The 22,167-nt window shown below is 41.1% G+C and overlaps 1 protein-coding gene across 4 annotated transcripts in view; it reads left to right on the plus strand.

The window, feature by feature from the left end:
• The window catches only part of DGKI (diacylglycerol kinase iota), a gene marked incomplete at its 5' end in the record, with an annotated part of 437,574 nt that overhangs the window by 351,608 nt on the left and 63,799 nt on the right, over positions 1 to 22,167 (plus strand). For all 4 annotated transcript variants that reach the window (XM_082693877.1, XM_082693879.1, XM_082693878.1 and 1 more), the window contains 4 exons: positions 3,418 to 3,487; positions 5,243 to 5,283; positions 6,203 to 6,330; positions 8,616 to 8,738. In XM_082693877.1, the coding sequence (XP_082550003.1) occupies positions 3,418 to 3,487; positions 5,243 to 5,283; positions 6,203 to 6,330; positions 8,616 to 8,738 (362 nt within the window). The remainder of the gene's footprint in view (positions 1 to 3,417; positions 3,488 to 5,242; positions 5,284 to 6,202; positions 6,331 to 8,615; positions 8,739 to 22,167) is intronic.

A 22,167-nucleotide genomic window follows, 5' to 3' on the forward strand; every position in this document is an offset into this window, starting at 1 on the left:
TTGATCTGCAGGTGACCAAGAAAGTGTTCGATTTTTTTTTTTATTAAAATATTTTATTTATTTATTTATTTGACACAGAGAGATCACAAGTAGGCAGAGAGGCAAGCAGAGAGAGAGAGAGAGGAGGAAGCAGGCTCCCTGCTGAGCAGAGAGCCCGATGTGGGACTTGATCCCAGGACCCTGAGATCATGACCTGAGCCGAAGGCAGCAGCTTAACCCACTGAGCCACCCAGGCGCCCTCCATTATTTTTTAATGACATTTTTTCTCATGAGCTTCTTGGGATTCCAGATCACTTCGATAAGCTGTGGAAAGCAGTGACATACACACCTGCATGTAGACACACTGAATTTAGCATAAAATTTCAGGGAGCTAAGGCTCATCCAACTTACTTGAGGATCCACTTAAATCTGTTTGAAGTGTTTCAAAGGTCTCTATTCTTTGGCGGCCACAATGCGTTTTCACAGAGTGAACTGGTAACATTCTCTTTAAATAAAACCTCTTTAAGGAAGTTGAGTTATAGCAAACGCCTGTGAATTAAGGTGTAGAGAAAACAAATGAATAGAAAATACACAAGATAAATAGGCCCATGCATAAAATTCTTGTGACACACGGACACTCATACATTAAAATGTATACAGTTAGGCCACTATTATTTTGTCTGCCTGTGGTAAGCTAGTTACGTGTATCAATCTCTGTTTTATTTATTTTTTTCAATCTTCATTTTATTAAATGAGATGAAATAATATCCAATATTCTCTAATTTGAATACTCCAGAAATAACATTATTCATCTTTCTGTTTTTAAAATGATAAATTAAACATTTCTGTGGGCTTTCAGAGTCGATTTTTACCTGGGAAAATTTGATTCTTTGTGTGGGGCTCTCTGTAGCACATTTGACATCAAATTTCAGAAACTGCCCTTGGTGTCTATGCCATCTTTATTTCTAGAGAAGGCAGCCACATTTCTGTTTACTATTTTTATTTAGTAGCTTTCATAGTTGGCACGAAATATTTCAAATCGCATCTAAATTTCTTGACTTACTACATTTGACACGAAACTGACATGTTGGTGACTTTACATGTTTTATAAAAAATACAGTGAGAAGCTTAAGTTTCCTTGAAACAGTTTTTCACATGTCAAAGTGTACTTCTCGAAATGTTAAATGTGATTTTGATATAAATAGGTACTGAGCACATGTCATGATTTTATGTAGTGCAACCTGCTGAGTGGCAAAGCTGGTTTAGGAAAGAGAGAAACATCTGTGTCCACAGCTACATATACATCCATAGAGGTATATGTTTATCTGTCTATCCATGGCTCTATCAATTCTATGCATGTAAATATAAAATTTTGGTGCCAGACCTGAGACCAGGTTTTTCTCTCTCAATTATTTAATTTACAGAATCCATTCATTTTAAAAATTCCATGTAGTCAAGGTTTCTGATAATAAAATGGATCCCTTTTGTTAAGTCCATGCTTTTAAACCTCTGGCATACATCACCTTCACCTGAAAGATTACTGAGTTCCATCCCGGGGTTTCTATAAACTTGGGTGACACTTGGAAATTTGTATTCCTAACAAGTTCCCCGCTGATGCTGCGGTCCCACGGTTCACACCTTGAGTACCACTAATCTAAGCATAGGTTTGCCGGAGGAGCAAGTGAGGCTTCGGGGAGTGTGGACAAAACCCCAAAGAAGTCCATGCAACTGCTGATTAGTTCTCTTCTTGTTTGTCCCATGTTATTCCTGTTTCCTTCCCCTGTCTACCTCTCATACACACCCAGCTGCACTCCAGGGATGTTCCCTGTATTAGAACATCTCAAATCCCTAATATGGGTCAAACTCCCACTGCCTTCCCCACAGAGACCTAGCATCCCTCCTCATTTGTCCTATTTCTGTCAATGATTTCCATTTCATTATAAGCCAGGGCTAGACTACTCCAAGTCTTGTGTTGTAAACAAGAATGTGCTTTTTGTTTATTTATTTCTTTAATTATCATAGACAGAGTTTCTCTTTGGGGAGATTTTTAACTTTGGAAAGTTTGGAATTATAAACAGATAATCCCTTCTGCTTTCAATCTGCCAGTTCCTAGTCTGTTCTTCTGTGATGTGGCCTTAATTCCACTAAGAAATTAAAGGTTCAGAGACTTCTGGAAAGGTTGGGAACTGGGAGTAGTATTCAATCAGAAAGGATGCTAGTCCTTCCAAAGGGCAGCTTTTGAAGAATGAAGCATCAGAAGCCAGGCTTCTAGAGGCCGGGCCAAAATGGCTAAGGGGTGGCTGGAGGAAGGAGATACTAAAGGCATGCTTCGAAAGTTTGTCAGGGCAAGGAAGGAGAAATTAATTTTCAGAAGATGTTACAGGATCAACTGAGCAGAATTCGTTTTAGAGGGAGGGAGCCATTGAAAGCAGAAACATTAATGAATTTCTGGGTAGGGGAGAAGATTTCGGTAAGAATGCAGAAATAAAGATACAGAAACATAGATATAAAAAGATTTAAAAGCAAGAAGGAAAGGAAGGAAGGAAGGAAAAAGAAAAAAGAAAAGAAAAGAAGAGGGTAATCTGGAGACTAGATGAAGTGGTCAGCTTTGAACAGGAAAGGCTGTTTTTTTTTGTTTTTTTTTTTTTTTATCTAAGGCTGAAGGAGAGAAGATGGAGGCTGGCAGATGACCTTGAGATCACACGTGAGAGGGAGGGACGATGGGGCCTCTTCTAAGCTAGGAAGCTAGAGATGAAGCTAGAAAGGCAGATGAGTATGTCAATGGCTAAGTCCATGTTGGCCAGAGGATTCTGTCGTCAGCCAGCCTGGCCGAACATTCTTCCTCCTTGTCCACTGCTCTGGAGTCAGGTTCAGTGGGTAAGGTTGGGTAAGGGTGGCCTCAACATATGATGCTGATACTTTGCTTTCATGGAGACAAATTGCTTATTTAACAGATGATACGCTAGTCAAGGGGACTTGACCATGTAGATGGATGGCCTCTTGTGTTTCTTAGACGCCACGAGTCCATATCAACCAGTAGACGAGCCTCAACTCCTCCCCATTTTGTGTAGTGCCTCCCTCATACCCACGTGGGGAACCAAAGTGTAAATGACAGCCAGCTGCCCCTAGTTCCTCAGCTTCGCAAAAGCAAAGAAATTCCCAAACCAAGTAAATGTCCCCACTTATATCATTTATGCATACTTAATAGAAGAGTTGAAAACTTCCTGGAAATTCTACATGGGAGTTGTTTCAGAAGTTTCTGTGTGAAGTAATTTGAAGCACAGCCTCTCTTTCTAGTAGAAATATGTTTTGGCCTCTCACCGGTGCTCCGTTTAGGAAGGGTTGCTTGCTCGCAGAAGTAGTCGATACAGTACACTGAGGTTAAATCCCTCCGGTCATTCAGATGGAGTCAGGAGGATGTAATGTGTCTCTTTCCAGGACCACGAGACCTCCTTCCCCAGGGCACTCTCAGCTCAGAGACTCTCACCACGGTGGTGCTTTCTAGACGGTGAGTGTTTCTCTATTTCGTGGAGCGGTGGGGATTGCGGAAACAGCAGGGCAAGGCACTGATAGACGGAATGGAGTGGACCCTGGTTTTCCAAGGGATTATGTAGAAACTCCTCATGTAGCTCTGTGTGATGGTGATTTCCGTTATTTTCTGATTGGTTCATGGGTTCATTTTTCACTGCGAGCACCTCCCACTCCCTAGATGCTGCCTAATCCAGTTTTTCTACCATATTGCAAAACATCTCCTTATCTACTGCCGGTGTAGTGACTCCCTAGTATGTGGACATGTGGTTTTCAGTGTAACCATTGCTTTGGTTGATCTGGGATGCATCTGAGAGGACATAAATGTGAGCAGGAGGGCGACAGGATGTGTGAGTGTGGGCGCAGTACTGTGAAGATGAACAGTCGTGTTTATGTCAGTTCTAACCCATGTGAATCATGACCGAGATTTTCATTAATAGCTCCTTGCCTACCTCTGAAGATAATTTACACTACTTTCCTCCAGCTCCTTTCGTCCCTCGTGATGAGAAACACAATCATGTGTTATTGTTTTTTCCTGAATTCCCAGGGAAACAACTTATATTTGAAAAAGTTTTAGAAATTTATATGAGTTGTTCTCTATATAGTCTGTTCTATATACATTCTTAGATAAAATTACAAGTGTGATATTATTATAGTCTATAGATATAAAAACCTTCAAAAGGTGATCACATTTATGGTTAAAAAGAACCAAAGTAGAATAGGTCCTTCTAAGACAGACTTTATTCCCGTGTTGCTTTTAGTGAGGAGGGACTGTGATTGTCTTGTTTCTCAGCTCATTTCCTTTGGAGAGAAGCTACTCATTAAATATTTATGATTTTTGAATGATTGTTTGCATTTTGAGTTACTCCCTTTAGGACTATGTACTTTGTAGGAAATCTATTTATAATATTTGGAGTCTGTTAGGTAGATTTAAGTGAGGAGGAACATAATTCTTTCGAGTATTAAGAATAATCAAACAGTGTCTACAAACCCAAAGTTTGCAATTTTCTTCCCCAAACCACAGATGCAGCCCAGGCCCTTTTAGGAATGCTTAAATAATTATTTTTACAGTTTTGGCTTTCTTTAGACATGGCTTAGGGATTCAGTCTTGAAGTGAAATGAATCTTTCAATACCAGATGTGGTCCTTGGCTCTGTATCTTCAAGCTTTTTTTTTTTTTTTTTTTTTTTTTTTTGCAAAATGAGAATCGCTTCCTTGGGAAGTCTAGCTAGCTACGGGTTACCCCCCCCCCCCAGCTTTATTTACTTAATAAATACATATTGAGTCCCGGCTCTGTTTAAGGTCCTATGGTAATATCTGGAAACAGAAAAGAGTAAAAGAAACACAGACCTTTAAACTGTCTTCTGGTTATTTATGAAGATAGTGTCTACCAGAAGTATAGACAAAATGCGAATATGCAAAGGTAGGAGCAATGAATTCTGTCTGGAGTAGGGAAGGATGGGTCGGAAGAATGTTTCTCAGAGGAGGAAGCATTTAAGTTGGTCCTTAAGAGACGGGTGAGATTTGGTTCAGGGGACGTAATAGGGTTCAGACTATAAGCTTGGTCATTGCTGCAGGGGACATGCAAGTCCTGGGTTTTTCTAAATTTAGAAACTGGCCAGTAGGCCAGCAGGACTGAATGTAAAGTTTTTGAATGACATAATAGGAGAGAAAGTTGCAAATTGGGCGCCAGATCACAGGACTCTGAATGCCATATACTTTTTTTTTTTTCCTAGCAACTTCTGCTGATCGCTTTTACCGAATAGACAGATCTCAGGTAAGCCTTTTGGAGCCTATTTGTAAAAGTGAAAAATTGCCAAATCAATAGACTTTATTCGTAGCTAATCTTGTACATTTTTCTAGTGTAAACCCTAAAACATGTATCAGATCTAGAATGGTACTCATAGCCTAAATTATGAGGTTTTTTTATTTGTCTTCACATATCTTGTGATTTGTGGACTCAAGATTTGACCTTGGAATTGAGGCCCAGAAAATAACTAGGCCTATAGATGTTATCACCAGCCTGCACTCTAAATTTTCTTGCGCACTGCCACTTTTACTACTTCCTAGCTCCGTTTTATGGCTTTTTAGGTTTATTTTGGTTAGCAGGTTTGACAGCCCAGGTGCATATTTATGCTACTTACAACTCATCACTTCCTGGAGTTCCATAATGAGAAAGAAAAAAAAAAAATGCTTCTGCCCAATGATAAAAAGTGTTCCTGCTGTCCAAATTCTCCTGCAAAAACAGAGAAAGGAAAAGAAATAATAATACAGTATGGAAGCCAGTGATAAAACCAGTTGTTAATCATGGCACTTAGCTCTGGCTGGATCGCGGGGGTCCAAGTCCAGCTTAATCACACAAGTCATGCTGGATCAAGCCGCGGGTGGGTGTTCCTTCTTTGACAGTATTTGGGAAGAAGAGGCAAGCCCACCTCTGGTTATATCTGATGAGATCCTGGTCAAGCAGGGATCCCAAACCAAGAGGGATTCACCTCTTCCCCTCACCAGCCTCTTGCTGCCAGGTCGCTTCCGGGATGGATGGCCATGGCTGGGCCTCTGAAAACACACCGTGGTTGTTTGATCTGTCATAGGCTTTCATTACCCCTCGGGACCAAGGATGCTTTGTTTTGTCCCTGATCAGATGATAGACTTCAGAATCCTATCAGTCCTCTGACAGACTTCTTTTTCTTCCTTAGGAACATTTGCACTTTGTGATGGAGATTTCCCAAGACGAGATTTTTATTCTGGACCCAGATATGGTGTTGTCACAGCAGGCGGGGACACCTCCAGGAATGCCCGACCTGGTCGTGGAGCAGGCCTCGGGGTGAGCGAGCCTTTCTTTGGTGACGCGGTAGGGAGGCTGACCGCAGGGCGACATCCGTGTCTGACGGGGCTTTTCCCTTGACATTTCCAGGGACATGGAGCTATCTTAAAATACAGGTTTTCTTGCTGTGTTTCATTCGCGTGTAGGATAACTGGTTTTGTCTTTTGAATGGCTGTAGAGAATTACTCTTTCCCACCAAGATTTGTACCGTGGCTGACTGAGCCTTCTTTCTCCGCCACAGCCACACTTCTTACCAAACTCTCAAGTACTAGTGTTTGCATTGGTGCATATGTAGCTACAATGCTTGTGTTATCCAAAGGAAAATGGGCACAGGTGGTTTTTGATTCTTCCTTTTCCCCTTCCCCACTTCCTCCTCCTTTTTTGCTATGTCCAAGCAGCCTGAGACATAGATGGCATTATAATAACTATGACATATCAAGCACTTATTATGAGCCACATACAGTTCCAAATGCCTTTCTTATATTCCTACCACCCCTTCATAGGGACCGAATCATCGGAAGTGCTCTGTGCTTATTTCCTGCTCTGTAGAATGGAAATGAAGCCGACACAGAGAATTGTTTGAAAATTAAATAAATTGATACATGTGAGGTATTAGGATTGTTCTTGGCACTTGGTAGACGCTCACTCAGTCTACCAAGCAATCGTCGTCATCGCTTTCCTGTCGCAGTGCCCCCGCACCTCTGCTACCGGTATTACCCTAAATCCACACGTACCAGCGCTGAGGCTCAGAGGGGTCTTCAGCTCTGCCCGTCTTGCACAGAAAATGAACGGCAGAATTGACATCTGGTCCCTCCCAGGTGTTATGCTAAAGCCCAGGCATTTAATCACTACATTGAACCACCAGAATATTATGAGGCTTTCTAGGTTATTTCAGCAATTCCAAAATATTTATTTAGAGAACTTTTTAGGCGCCAGCTACTAGTCTAAGCTCTTGGGAAACAACAGGGCAGAAATTTAAAAAAATGAAAATTTCTGCCCTTGTAAAGTCTGATGAACTTTGATGTCTTACTGGTATATGAAGGTCAAATAGAATAAGGATTTCCCTGGAAAGTGCACACACACACGCATTCAAATAGCATTTGCGAATTGTATACACAGACACACACACATGTATATATTTGTCTATATGTATATGTAGACATGTTCATTTGAGGTAACCTTATGCCTCTTTACTCTTCGGCACTAATTTATTTGGCCATTGCTGCCATCTCTGAATATTTCTCACTCTGCCAGCTGATTTCAGTTATACGTATCAAGTCACAAGAAGACAGAAGTGGCAGGATGAGGCAGGTATACGGCTGCATTGAGGAGGCCAGAGCTAGTAATCTCAGATACGTATCCCTGGGTGTCCCAGAAGGTGGTGGAAAAGCCCATCTTCACGGTCCATGTCTGCAAATCCAGCCTCTCCACTGTGGGGAACGCACGTGAGATGCTGGGTCCTCCCGTAGGAGCAGCGGGCATTAGAGTCTCGCTGTCCCCTTGCCCAGCCTGAACTTGGCTGCTGTCTTTGATCTGGTCAAGAGGAAACCCGCTCTGCCACACTCTGCCCTCTCTCTGTATCAATTAAAGGCCAAAAGAAATGGCTTTGTCCTGGGTTAATCCTCTGTTAGCCCTAGCTCCAAAACTGAAGTACCCCAAAGTAGCTTGAAAATCCATTAGCCCTAGCTCCAAAACTGAAGTAGCCCAAAGTAGCTTGAAAATCCATTAGAACTTCAGTCAGTCCCTTTCTTATTTCTGATCAGTTGCCCCTCCTGGAAATGAACAAGGACAGGGAAGCAGTAAAAAAGGATGGGCTTTGTTATGTCCTCATTTCCATTTCTATATCAGGTTCCATTACTTCTTCTTTACAGCACATTTGCAATTACTTAATCTTTTTTTAAAGATTTTATTTACTTATTTGAGAGAGCATGCACATACAGAGAGTGATGCCGAGAAGCCGATTCCCGATGCCCAATGCCAGGCTTAATCCCAGAACCCTGAGATCATGACCTGAGCCCAAGGCAGATGCTTTAAGGGACCGAGCCCCCCCCAGGCGCCCCTAAAATTACTTCATCTTGAAAGGCAGTTTTCTCATCTGTAGAGGGCAGAAGCACACAAACAGTTCATGATACTTGAGAAAATTAAAGAATAAGTGGGAATACGTAACTAGGAAATACCCAGTAAAGATTAGTTGCCCATCTCACAAGAGTCATCTTAAGATAGAGCAGAGGAAGTCCCGTGCTGGCTTTGAACGTCTAAATGCCCGGTGCCCTGCTTTCTCCCAGAATGTCCGACTGGTGGAACCCCGCGCTACGGAAGCGCATGCTGAGCGACAGCGGGCTGGGAACCGCAACTCCAGAGTATGACGACTCAGATTTGAGAGATTTCAGCCACTCCCGCGTGCTACAGTAAGAGCACTCTCTGTCCCTTCCCTGTGCACCCCTGGCCCCTGGGATCCCCGAGAGAGGACTGCCCAGTACCTCACAGGGGGGCGGGGGGTGGTCTGTATTCAGTGGTGCTCCCACTGTCTCCTGTGCTTCCCCATCTTATTCCCTTGGCTCACTTTTCCCAGCCCCGAGCTCCTGATGGAGACTCACTTTGCATTTTGGGTATCTAGAAATACTTTGAACCTCACCAGTGTTTGCTTTACTGGAATCCGGGGTTTCCTAGCTGTCCCTCTGTTTGCCACATGGCAAAGACACACATGAGAAAGATCATGAAGACTTTGGAAACATTTCTGCTTGCTGCTCCAATTCTGTTTCATGGGTCTCCAGGCCTGTAGTACAGTCAGATGGTTTTGTTGGCCAAAGTGGAGCCGCTTCTGTGACCCAGGGTCTCTGGGTAAATGATGCAACGTTTGTATCTAGGTGGGAATAGGGTGGGTGTGTTTTCTTCTGAGGTCTGACCCTAGCCAGAAAAGAGGGTGAAGGTCGGGAGTTTTTGTGACTGTGTTAAAACATTTATGTCTGGGGACTTTTTTCTCTCTGTGATATTTCCCTGCAAGAGCATATTCTAGGTGAGGTCAGTGGTCATGGATACACTCTTTCGGCCCATCTCAGAGGCTGTGCAGATTTGTTGCAATTCATGATATAGGCTCATTTCCAATCCTATCCAAGGTCCTAATTGAATAGGGATGATGGCCTTGTTACTGTACAGTCTTACAATATTTATAAAATAAAAGATTAAGAGTCTTAGAAATCTAGGGTTAACCAAAGAGTCCTTGTTTCTAAAGGAAAGACCACAGCAATTTTGGAATGATGAAGGGGGGAAAGTGAGAGATCTGGAGTTAAATATTTCATTGGTGGGAAGGTTCATTGGTAGGAAGGTTTGCCAGGGGCAAAAGGCGATTTTGTTTAATTGCTTCTCTGTACTATCTCTTATTTTGTTGTGTGAAGAGTAGAAAGGAAAAAGTTAATTACTGTCAATTTTCCTTTTTAATCAAACCAAGTTAGATCTTGATCACATTTTGATTGCTTACAATTCAGGGTATTTTTCCATTTCTTTTTTTATATAGAACTGATGCTTGTGAACCACGATGAGTCAGCCACCCCACTGATGGCTAAAAATGTGACCATCTAGCTGCGGGCAGATTTATTTGATAATTAGAGTTTAGACACAGACATAGAAATTATGCCTAGACAAACCCGATGAGTATTGTAGTTGTTCTTACACACAAGCTATTTCTAAAGAGAGTGATCTCACTCTGGTTTCCTGTTCCCTGGTGTTCTACGTGGAGTATATTAAAGTGTATATCATGATATATGAAGTGACTGTTTCCAAGGTAGTAAATATTCTTCCCAAATCACAAATAAACATACTCCTTTCTGTAATAGCCAGGTTCTTAAAACTCTCTGTAAAAATCAACTCTTATTTTTCATTCTGTTTATATTATCCTTTCAGAGATTTCTCTTAATTTTTTATTGATCTTTACTTGCAGCCATCAGTTGTCTTGCTCATTTATACCACCTTAGCTCTTACGTGCACTAGAGCGAATAACTTTTTAAATTTTATTCCTGCCAAATAACACTCAAACGCTCACCCCTAGCCTTTGAGTCTGTCTAGCTGAATCCCTGCACATCGTAGAACAGAGACAAGTCATTCTCCCAGGGTCTGCCTGAGTCCCTGACTCACAGAATACAGGAGCATAATAAAACAGTTGTTTTAAATCACTGAAAATAAGTAAGTACTGTATCCTACCGCAATTTTCCCATTAATTCTTTAATTGTTTTATTATTATTGCTATACCCATTGATTCCTTCGAAAGAACATCTCTTTATTTCCTTCAAAGAGGTATAATTGCAGTCATGGAATAATTCAATCATATAACACACAGATATTACATACCATGTTAGTAATAGTTCGTATTGATAGAATGTCTCCTACTTGCTTTGTGCCAGAGCTGAATCGTCTTTAATTCTTCTAATGACTTTTAAATCTTGCCATTGCCATTGCTTAACTGAGGCTTCCTCAGTTTAACTTTTAAACTTACTGAGCTTAAAATATTCATCTTGGATGACGCAAGACAGCAAGAGTGGGAACTGTGCTTTGAGTCAGGTTGGCTTGACCTTTGATTTCATGCTTTTTCTGACCATATGCACGATCTTCCTGAAGGGCTGGTGCAAAGGCAGGATGCCCACAGCCCTGTGGCCCAAGGAAGGTTTACATTGGCTTCTATTTCTTTTAGCATTTGTAAAGTATCTGAAGAATCTTTAAAAAGAGATTGAAATTTTTTAAAAGATAAACATTTATTTTAAAAAAATTTTAAGTATATATTAAATTTGCCTCAATCAAAATAAGTACAACAATTATTTGGAAGGTCATTTGTTTTGTTTCTTAAATAACACATATGAGCAAGGGGGTGGGGAAGAGGCAAGTAGTATAGAGTTCCCTGAAAAAGTTAAAAAGCAGAGATATCCTATGAGCCAGCCATTGCCCTACTCAGTATTTATCCAAAGGATACAAACATAGTGAATCAAAGGAACACATGCATGACAGTATGTACAGCAGTAATGTCCACAATGACCAAAATATGGAAAGAGCCCAGATGTCTATTGACAGATGAATGGATAAAGAAGATGTGGTGTATATAACCCAAAAAAGATTTGGGTTCTTTTAAAGATTTTATTTAGACAATGGAATAGTACTCAACCATCAGAAAAAAGGAAATCCTTCCCTTTGCAATGATGTGGATGGAACTGGAGGATATTGTGCTAAGCAGAATGAGTCAGAGGAAGACAAAAAATATGATTTCACTCATATGTGGAATTTAAGAAACAAAACAGATGCACATAGGGGAAGGAAGGAAAAATAAATAAGAGGAAAACAGAGAGGGAGATAAACCATAAGAGACTCTTAACTGTAGGGAACAAACTGAGGGTCGCTGGAGGGGAGGTGGGAGGGGGATGGGGTAACTGGGTGATGGCATTAAGGAGGGCATGCGATGGAATGAGCACTGGGTGTTACTTGCTACCAGTGAATCACTGAATTCTGCTTCTGAAACTAAAAATACCCTACCTGTTAGTTAACTTGAACTTAAGTTTAAACAAATTTTTAAAAGAGGCAAACACCAAGAAACAGACTTCCTAACTATAGAGAACAAACCAATGGCTACCAGAAGGGAGGTGGGTGGAAGGGTGGGTGAGACAGGTGTTGGGGCTGAGGGAGGGCACTTGTGATGAGCACCTGGTCTTTACGGACGTGTTGCATCCCTGTGTCGTACATTGAAGTTAATTATACCTGTATGGTAACTAAGTGGACCCTAAATGAAAACTAAAAAATTTAACGAAGGGCACTCATGTGCCAAACACCCTGATATATTATGTTGTTTTATGTTATTATTCTCATTAGGTCTTTCTTTCCGTCCATAAACAACATACAGTAACATACAAATATATATTGTTTTATGGACTTTTTGTTTGTATTCTCGATTTTTCATTACCTGTATTGAATAATGTATACACTTTTCAGACTTGCCATTTCATTCAATGGTCTTTTTTTTAAAAATGTATTCATATTGATATATGGAGTTTTGTTTTTTGGGTTCTTTTAAAGATTTTATTTATTTATTTGACAGACAGAGATCACAAGTAGGCAGAAAGGCAGGCAGAGAGAGAGAGGAGGAAGCAGGCTCCCCGCTGAGCAGAGAGCCCGATGAGGGGCTTGATCCCAGGATCCTGGGATCATGACCTGAGCCGAAGGCAGAGGTTTTAACTCACTGAGCCACCCAGGCACCCCAAAATATGTAGTTTTTAATTAACTCTAATTGGTATAGAATATTGCATCATTAATAATCGATAACTTATTTCTCCATTTTGATAGCAATTTCTAATATTTTATGATTTAAAAAATTCAGAGAATCCCCTGCTGTGTGGGTCCTACGCTGCAGGGTGTATGTGAAGTTTCAACTTTGCTTAATATTCCTGGCAGGAAAATGAAAAATAAGTGTGGAAAAAAAGGCCTGAAGAATTATGGTAACATTTTAGGTACAACCAGCATTTGCTGCTTTTAGCTTTAAAGCCCCAGTCAGCTTGGAGATAGGGAAAGTCCAAGTATAACATCATGTTCACAATATTAAATAACCCACTATATAAAAAGATCAAAAGGGAAATTTTAAATTCTTGAACCGAAAATAACTATCAGAGTCTGCAGAAAACCACTGAAGTCTTACTCACAGGATGATTTATGACTCTAAATTCACTTATCAAAGGAAAAAGGATTCATACAAATAAAGCATTCAGTTTGATAAACCGGAAAAGGAACTCCAGAGTAGGAAACAAAGAAACAAGAGGGAAGAGGAATAACAAAGACAGAAATCATGGACGAGGTGCATAAAACAAAGAAATGATTAACTGAGAATGTTAAAATATTGGTTCGTTAATAAATAGGCAGGTAAGAGACAAAATCCTGCAAAGACTGACTTTAAAAATAGTAGATACAGGAAACAGAAAGGAATGTAACTGCAGTGCTTTACTGTCTCATTCTTCCTCCACGGGCCCTGGCCGGCACCTGCTCAAGGTGACCCTTTTCCCTCCAAACTCTAAATGACCCAGCCCGCCCCCCCCGGGGGTCTCCTCAGAGTTGTCTCCTTTTAACTTTTATTTCTAAGATCCATCACCCTCCCTTCTCCTTCAGGGAGAGTGAGGTGGAATGAACAAATAGAATTAGATTTCTGTTACTACTGGAACTGGTTACCTTTTGTAACTCCATTTAGAAACACTATAATTTTATGAAGAAGGTATAGAGAGTCCAATTATACACAGGTCCTCTAGGAAAAAGCATCATTCCAAAGAAGGATGTACAGCACATGTAGGGTCTTCAAAACCTGTGAACACAATAAAAAACAATCTTGAAGAACCGCTTTTGAGATAAATTGATGAGAAGTAGTTGACTTATAGTGCTACTGCTAGAGCCATAATGAATTTATCCTTAGGTGCAAAAATGTTTTCAGTGTTTAAGAAAGTTCTACTTAAAATAATATGATTCTGGAGACACAATTGCTCTCATCATTAATTATCCCACCAGAATTAGTGACAAGGCCGTATTTCATTCTGGCAGAAGATTTGTAAGGGAGGAATTAACTGAAATTTTAGCAAACAGAATCGCAGTCCCAAGGCAGACTTTTCTCAACTTCAAGATCTAGGAGATTAAAAATAAAAAGCACTGACTAAAAACTCTAGTGTGTTCTTAACACGTTGTTTTTTGAGAAGGACAGACGTAACCTGAGTCAGATGGGTTAAGGGAAAACAAGTAAAAGGACTGAGAGGTATTTAGTTTCTGAAAAAGAATAATCTTTTTTAGTTCTTTTTGTTTTGTTTTGTTTTATGTGAAACCCCCAAAACTGACCGAAAGAGATGCACTTTTTCTTAGTGTCTCCAAATCCTGAATCTGAAAGAACTAAGATAAAGGTCACACAGGTTAAAAACAGAATACCTTGCCACAGTACTGAGACAAGGGGGAAGAGTGTGGAGAACCACCCGAAGGCAAACATTCCTTCCAGACATCTGTGTCTAGACAAGTTTCTGTTAGCTGATCAGCTAAGCAGGGCTAATGGAGTTGTATGATGATGGAGGTATATGATCTGTAGTCTCTAAGAGATTTTGTTATCAAAAATATAATGTATCAAGAACTATAATGTATCTGGTCTAATCATTTTTTCATTAGGATTCTAAGAAACAGGTTGAGTCATTCAGTTTGTCTTTCATGTATTATTGAGCAAATAAATATCGAGCACCTTCTAGGTAGGAACTGTGAATCTTGTATATATATATATATATATATATATATATATATATATATATATATATATATGTAAACACTCCCACACACCTAGGCACTAAAGATGTGAAGCTCAACAAGAAATTACTATTGCCTTTGAAGAGCTTACATTCAAAGGGGAACTAGTCCACAAATCAATTTTTAGAGTTCTCGCTGCTAAGAGCTGTAATGGATAGATGCAGAAAGTGTTCTGGAAACAAGAGGAATAGAATTTGCTGCTTCCTCCAGATTTCACTTTTTTGTTTTTATATGAAAAGAATGAGTATTTAAAGATATAATGAAAATGTTAGCCTCAAAGGAAAGAGGCTTTTTAAGGACTCCAAGTTTATTTTCTTCCACCTTTGTACATGAGCAGATAAGTGTCTGCTTGTCACCGTTACATAACCAGAAAGGCTCCCCGAATAATTGAATGTACTCAGTACTCAGTTTAGCATCACTCTATACGATACGTGCTTAAGGAAGTTTGTACAAGTAGCAAGTTATTTAGGGATATCCGAAATACCTAATAGTACTTTAAAAATTGACTTTTTTAGATAGTCTAAAATTCTGAGCCAACATGCCAAGAAGATAATCCTGAAACTGCCCCCTTCCACAAATTCAGTCACTCTCGGAGTGAAGAGGAGTAAGAAGTTCAGATTCCCCTCTGGTCCTCCAACTAGTACCCTTACCCAGTTTCTTCGGGAACATTCGGTGATGGCCTGACTCTAATCAAAGGGATAATTGTGCTTATTGTCACAGCTCCAAGTTCTCATCGGGAGGACAGACCATTGGGCAGTGATTGGGAATATTCTTTAAACATCACAATCTGATAAGAGGAAGAAAATTAATCTTCTTAGTGGGATGCGGGTTTTGCTGGAATCTGTCTTAGAGATGAAATCAGTGCTGTCAGGTCAGGGACACAGTCCCTTGCATCTGTTCCACTAAGATAGTTGCTTCCTATCCTCCCTACCTTTAACTGGTCTAAATCTTATTCTCCTTGCCTAATCCCTGAAGCTAGAAGAGCCCCAGTCTATCTGACAGACACCTTCCTTTCTTCTTTTCTCCCTGCCTGACGTCCCTCCCATTGTTACCCGCCCTATTTAGCCAAGCACACAATACTCTGTTCCTTTGGGGGTGCAAAATACTTAATAAGCAATTTTGCCCTATTCTTTCTATAATTGCTCTTCAAACAGTGATGCATAGGGGGCCCCTAAACCTTTTAGTCAGATACAGAGTTCCATTTCCAAGTTCACTCAGGGGCAGCACCAGAATAGAATTCTTGAGATAGCAGATCTCAGTTTGACCCACTTGGAAGAAAAATCTTGTCAGGTAAATAAGCTCTAATATTAAACATTCATTTGATTTAAAATGATGCCCAGGGATTCTGCCTTCCCATCTTTATGAGTTCAAGTTTGGTTGGTGATTACAACATGAGGAAATATTGCCAGAAGGGCTCTCTTTCTTCATTTGTAATGGATGTGATAGCCTTATCTGCTCACACTGGAGGGACATGGTGGCTGAGGGAAAGTTGGTAAGATCCTTCTTTAAAGCATCTGAGTTCCTTGGATGGACAAACTGTGACCCTCACTCTAGATCTGCAGTACTTTTCATCATAGCTGGTATACCAGGTGTCTAGGGAAGCAGGCTTCTTGGATGAATGGATGAACGTGGGATTTTAGAGAGAAGTTACTCTGTCGATTGGAAATAGAGATGTCTATTTATAATACTGCAGCAAACTCAGTTCTAATCACACACACGAATGTAACAAAATGATCCATTAAATGTTAGACGTTTTTATTAGGCTCTGGAATCCATTTATATATTTCAAATTTTAATAGAAGTCTGTTTGACCCAAGGAGGAGTTTACATTAAAATAATAAAAATGCCTTGAATTGGGAAAGTAGAAGGCAACGATGGCGTAAAGAGAATTGTGGGCATGGGTGATAAGCACAAAGGTGAGATGGGGACAGGGGGTGGAGGGGAAGAAGCCCATCCAGATCCCCGAGCGTTGAGATGCCAGCACGTTCCACATGTCAGATCTCTGGATTCGATCAAAAAGTTGAATACTTGAGGAGGTTTTGGATGTTCTTTGGATGGAGGAGAAGAACGTTGGCAAGGGGAAAACTGTAAACCATCAATAGTTTATGGATGAAAAAAGAACTCCAGGATTTCCTGAGGATTTCCAAGCCAAAGAGACAAGACAGAGCAGGAGCATGAGGAAATACAGAGGCAAGATGTGCAGAAGGAAAACACTTTTCTTGAGTTCCCTTCATAAGCCCTTAACTGGAATGGAACAGCAGAAGAGCCTCTCAGGAAATTCTCAGAGTCTTCAACAAGACAAAGGAGGTTTCTCTCTCCTTCCAACAATACATTATTCCTTAGGGCATTAAGGATAGCTAGTCCAAAGTGACAGTCTTTTGTGACAAAAGCACTTAGATGCCATTTTTTTTAATAGGTATTCTTTTTTTATTATTTAATTTCTTTTCAGTGTAACAGAATTCATTGTTTACGCACCACACCCAGTGCTCCATGCAATACATGCCTTCCATAATATCCACCACCAGGCTCCCCTAATCTCCCGCCCCCCCAACCCCTTCATAACCCTTAGATTGTTTATCAGAGTCCATAGTCTCTCATGGTTCACCTCCCCCTCCAATTTCCCTCAACTCCCTTCTCTCCATCTCCCCATGTCCTCCGTGTTATTTCTTATGCTCCACAAATAAGTGAATCCATATGATAATTGACTCTCTCTGCTTGACTTATTTCATTCAGCATAATCTCTTCCAGTCCCGTCCATGTTGATACAAAAGTTGAATATTCGTCCTTTCTGATGGAGGCATAATACTCCATAGTGTATATGGACCACATCTTCCTTATCCATTTGTCCGTTGAAGGGCATCTTGGTTCTTTCCAAAGTTTGGTGACCTTGCTGCTATGAACATTGGGATACAGATGGCCCTTCTTTTCACTACATCTGTATCTTTGGGGTAAATACCCAGTAGTGCAATTGCAGGGTCATAGAGAAGCTCTATTTTTAATTTCTTAAGGAATCTCCACACCATTTTCCAAATTGACTGCACCAACTTGCATTCCCACCAACAGTGTAAGACGGTTCCCCTTTCTCCACAGCCTCTCCAACACACGTTGTTTCCTGTCTTGCTAATTTTGGCCATTCTAACTGGTGTAAGGTGATATCTCAATGTGGTTTTAATTTGAATCTCCCTGATGGCTAGTGATGATGAACATATTTTCATGTGTCTGATAGCCATTTGTATGTCTTCATTGGAGAAGTGTCTATTCATGTCTTCTGCCCACATTTTGACATGATTATCTGTTTTGTGTGTGTTTTGAGTTTGAGAAGTTCTTTTTAGATCCTGGATATCAACCTTTTGTCTGTACTGTCATTTGCAAATATCTTCTCCCATTCCGTGGGTTGCCTCTTTGTTTTGTTGACTGTTTCCTTTGCTGTGCAGAAGCTTTTGATCTTGATGAAGTCCCAAAAGTTCATTTTCACTTTTGTTTCCTTTGCCTTTGGAGACATATCTTGAAAGAAGTTGCTGTGGCTGATATCGAAGAGGTTACTGCCTATGTTCTCCTCTAGGATTCTGATGGATTCCTTTCTCATGTTGAGGTCTTTTATCCATTTCGAGTTTATCTTTGTGTATGGTGTAAGAAAGTGATCGAGTTTCATTCTCCTACATATAGCTGTCCAGTTTACCCAGCACCATTTATTGAAGAGACTGACTTAGATGCCATTCTTTTTTTTTTTTTAAGATTTTATTTATTTATTTGACAGATAGAGATCACAAGTAGGCAGAGAGGCAGACAGAGAGAGAGGAGGAAGCAGGCTCCCCACTGAGCAGAGAGCCCGATGCAAGGCTCGATCCCAGAACCCTGAGATCATGACCTGAGCCAAAGGCAGAGGCTTAACCCACTGAGCCACCCAGGTGCCCCCTTAGATGCCATTTTTAAACTAGGAAGATAACTTTGTCTTCCTCTGTGCTCTGAAGGGAGAGCAGGTATTTTTAAGCCAATAGAGGAATGGGAATTTTTCTTTGCTTTGGGGCTGTGCCAGAGATAGAGACCTGGGTGCAAGTGGGCATCTCCTCTTACTCCTCTGTCTGTGTCCCCTGGGAGTACCTGTGTGCTCATGGCTGGCTCACTACACGGTCCATTCTTGCACAGTTGGTCCTCTCCTTTCTGAACAAGTCCCTGGATCTTCTCTAAGGGCTTGACTTTGAAATCGCATCAGTTTGGTAGAGGAGGGACTTAGGGTATCTTGAATGGGTTCCAACCTTTAAAACAAACCAACAAACAAAAAGATCCAAAACATTATTTGTTCAGTTAATGTATTTATTTTAGAGTGTGCCCCTGTGTGTGACTGGGGGAAGGGCAGAGAATGAGAGAGAATTTCAAGCAGACTCTGAACCGAGCACAGAGTCTCCACTCAGCGCTCCATCTCACGACCCTGAGATCAAGACCTGAGCCAAAATCAAGAAGTCAGATGCTTAACCGACTCAACCCCTAAATATTTGTTTTTCTAATTTTAACTATCAGAGTAGAGAGAAGAGGCTGTAGTTTTTCCAGAATATGATTCTGGTGCACCTACCCGTAATATGAAATGTTGATGCATGTCAGTCCTCTGTCCTGACCTCTGGCTACCCTCATCCCCTCTCATTCCTCCGAAAGTCCCTGAGGAATCAGCTTGGTACCTCTTGCCCTCCTACTTCCCCCCACAGAGAGGGGCGGAGCACTCAGGCAATGCAAGGGCAAGAGGCGTGGGAGAGTGGGGCAGGCCTAACCCAGCCCTACCCCTCCTCATCCCGGTTGTCCTGCTTCTTCCCAGTACAGGGCTTTCAGCGTTCAAGAGTCTATATCAAGGTTTTACCCGCTTCCGGTTGACTTACCTCCACACTACCCTGTTCATCTTTTTGCTTCTTTCTCTAACTGCCACCCAAACTCTTAATGTTCTCCATGTATCTGCCTTAGATGAGTAATTTGATTAAATTGATTGAAAGAATGAGTGATAAATCTGAAATCCTTCCAACAATATTTGCCTATGAATCTCAGGTTGGAGGGAGGCTGACTAGTAATTGCCTGGAGTGTGCAGTTGTGGGGTCAGGGTGAGAAGGGGTGGGTATAGAGTGTGGAACTTCTCTCATGAGCCTCTGGGGACCCCTGAACCCACAGCCCTGAAGAGACCAGCACAAGAAAAAACTCTGTAACATGGAGAAAATTCTTGCTTAGAATTCAGGGAGACAAGGACCACGTTTTCCATTTGCCTAACTTTCCTGGCTCCTGCGCTAATCACCAAGTATAAGAACATCAACAACATTGCTTTATAGTTTCTCCTGTTCTCTCTTTGATGTTAGTCTCACTCCATAAACCCCTTAGAGTCTCCTTAAAAGTGGGATAAAATGTTGTAAGTCCTGAATCTCCGACAACTCCTGAAGTGGAATTAAGTTTATAGCCCTACTTGATATTCACACATGGAATTAATTATTCTCAAAGACAGAGTCTGTGGAGCCCACTTTCACTTCCTATTCTCAATATCGCAGTGATGTATTTATAGTCCTTTTTCATTTTCTCATAGAGTTCCTTTACTATTTTGGGTTGTTTGTAATATATGACTTAGAAACTGTCCTGTCCTCGGACACAGAAGCGTGGGAAGGAGACAGACAGCTTTCATATTCTGTTTCCCATGCCACTGTCTTGAGCTTGGATTCCCTTTTCTGAGAAGTAGGTGAGGTGGGAGATGTTAATAGAAAAACTTCCAGAATACATCAGTTATCTTAAGGAGAAGTGCCGAAGCATCTTCCAAACCCACCTCTTTTTTTCCTTCCATTTTGTAAAGCTGGATTCAGAAGTCCTTATTTAATAAAAATAAAAATGAGTTGTGAGTAAGCCTTTGCCCAGTCACTGTGGCCCCACAAGGCAGATACTGCTTATTCTGAATATTGTTCTATGTGAGATAGCCCTTCATAGAAGTGTCTTGTGTTAACACTAAATGATATGCCTTCAGATCCCAGAGCTTCATTTTAATGTACACTTTTTTTAAAAAAAGTCCACGGGGTGCCTGGGTGGCTCAGTGGGTTAAGCTGCTGCCTTCGGCTCAGGTCATGTTCTCAGGGACCTGGGATCGAGCCCCACATCGGGCTCTCTGCTCAGCAGGGAGCCTGCTTCCCTTCCTCTCTCTCTGACTGCCTCTCTGCCTACTTGTGATCTCTCTCTGTCAAATAAATAAAATCTTTAAAAAAAAAAAAAGTCCACATTCACAGAACTTCAGGTCCATTGTCCGTCAACAGGAGCAGTCGGCCAGGATTCACGGAGTCACTAAGCCGGAACCAGGGTCAGCTAACCAGGCTTTTGCTAACAGGTTTTTCCTACTGATCCTCCCTGTTGTTTCTGCACGTCTATCTCCTTTGGTTAGATTTCAGAATGACATGCCTTTTCTTTCTTTTTTAAAAAGATTTTATTTATTTATTTGACAGAAAGAGATCACAAGTAGGCAGAGAGTCAAGCAGAGAGAAAGGGGGAAGCAGGCTCCCTGCCGAGCAGAGAGCCTGATGTGGGCCTTGATCCCAGGACCCTGAGACCATGACCTGAGCCAAAGGCAGAGGCTTAACCCACTGAGCCACCCAGGCACCCCTAACATGCCTTTCCTATTCCTTTACTCACCCCCACCTGTTTTAAATTAAGCAGGCAACTATATTGCAAAAACTGATTTCCAGTGTGAAGTATCACATCTTTTGTACCTGCCCGGCTGCTCTGTGTCTAATGCACAATTATTTTCACGTCTTCAAAAATGCTAAAATATTTTCCAGGAATGTGTTGAACTTGGTCAGTGTTGGTCTCTTCAACACCCTCTCTTGATCTGTTTCTTCCCTGTGTCTGCTGCTCGTAGCTTTCCCCTCAGATTTCAAAATGTGTTTCCCTTCATTTTGTTGCAGTTCTCAGGCATGAACATTAGGTGGCAGTACAATTTCGAGCTCAAAGGGCCAGGGGCTTCCTCCCCAGCAAACTGATGGCCTAGGATGGAGAGGAAAAACCGGATTGTTACAGGCCAGTGATAAAACAGTGGTACTTTTTAAAATGCCAACTAAATACAGGAACTTATAGAAAAAGGATAAAAAAAGATATTTCAAATACAGCTCATATGGGGATCATCAGTATATATTTGAGTAGGAGACTCACAAAGAATAGGAAATTAGGAGCCAGAAGGGAATTAGAGGAAATTTACATCAAATGGAGAAATTAGCAAACAGCCTTTATTATTTAAATTCTGGGTCTCATTTCCTTACCTCCACACAAATACCCATCTCGCCCTCCTTCCTTTGATTTTGCTCTTTCCCCAGCACTCCCCCCCATTTGTGGTGAATGTTACCTTTGAGGCTATTTGGCATTCCCTGAATGGGTTTGTGACCACTTGAATAGAGAATGTGTTTGTCTCTCTCATCTCAATGCCACTTTGTACGGTTGCTGTAACTTTCATCTCTCCGGCTCCCATCTCCTTAGCTCTTTTACTGTATGTGCTTTGTTCATTGTCTTAAAAGCAATATTCATAATTAGAGGGAGGAAAAGCAA

Source organism: Mustela nivalis, assembly GCF_964662115.1.
Source record: "Mustela nivalis genome assembly, chromosome: 12".
In the NCBI taxonomy this organism is placed as follows: Eukaryota; Metazoa; Chordata; class Mammalia; order Carnivora; family Mustelidae; genus Mustela; species Mustela nivalis.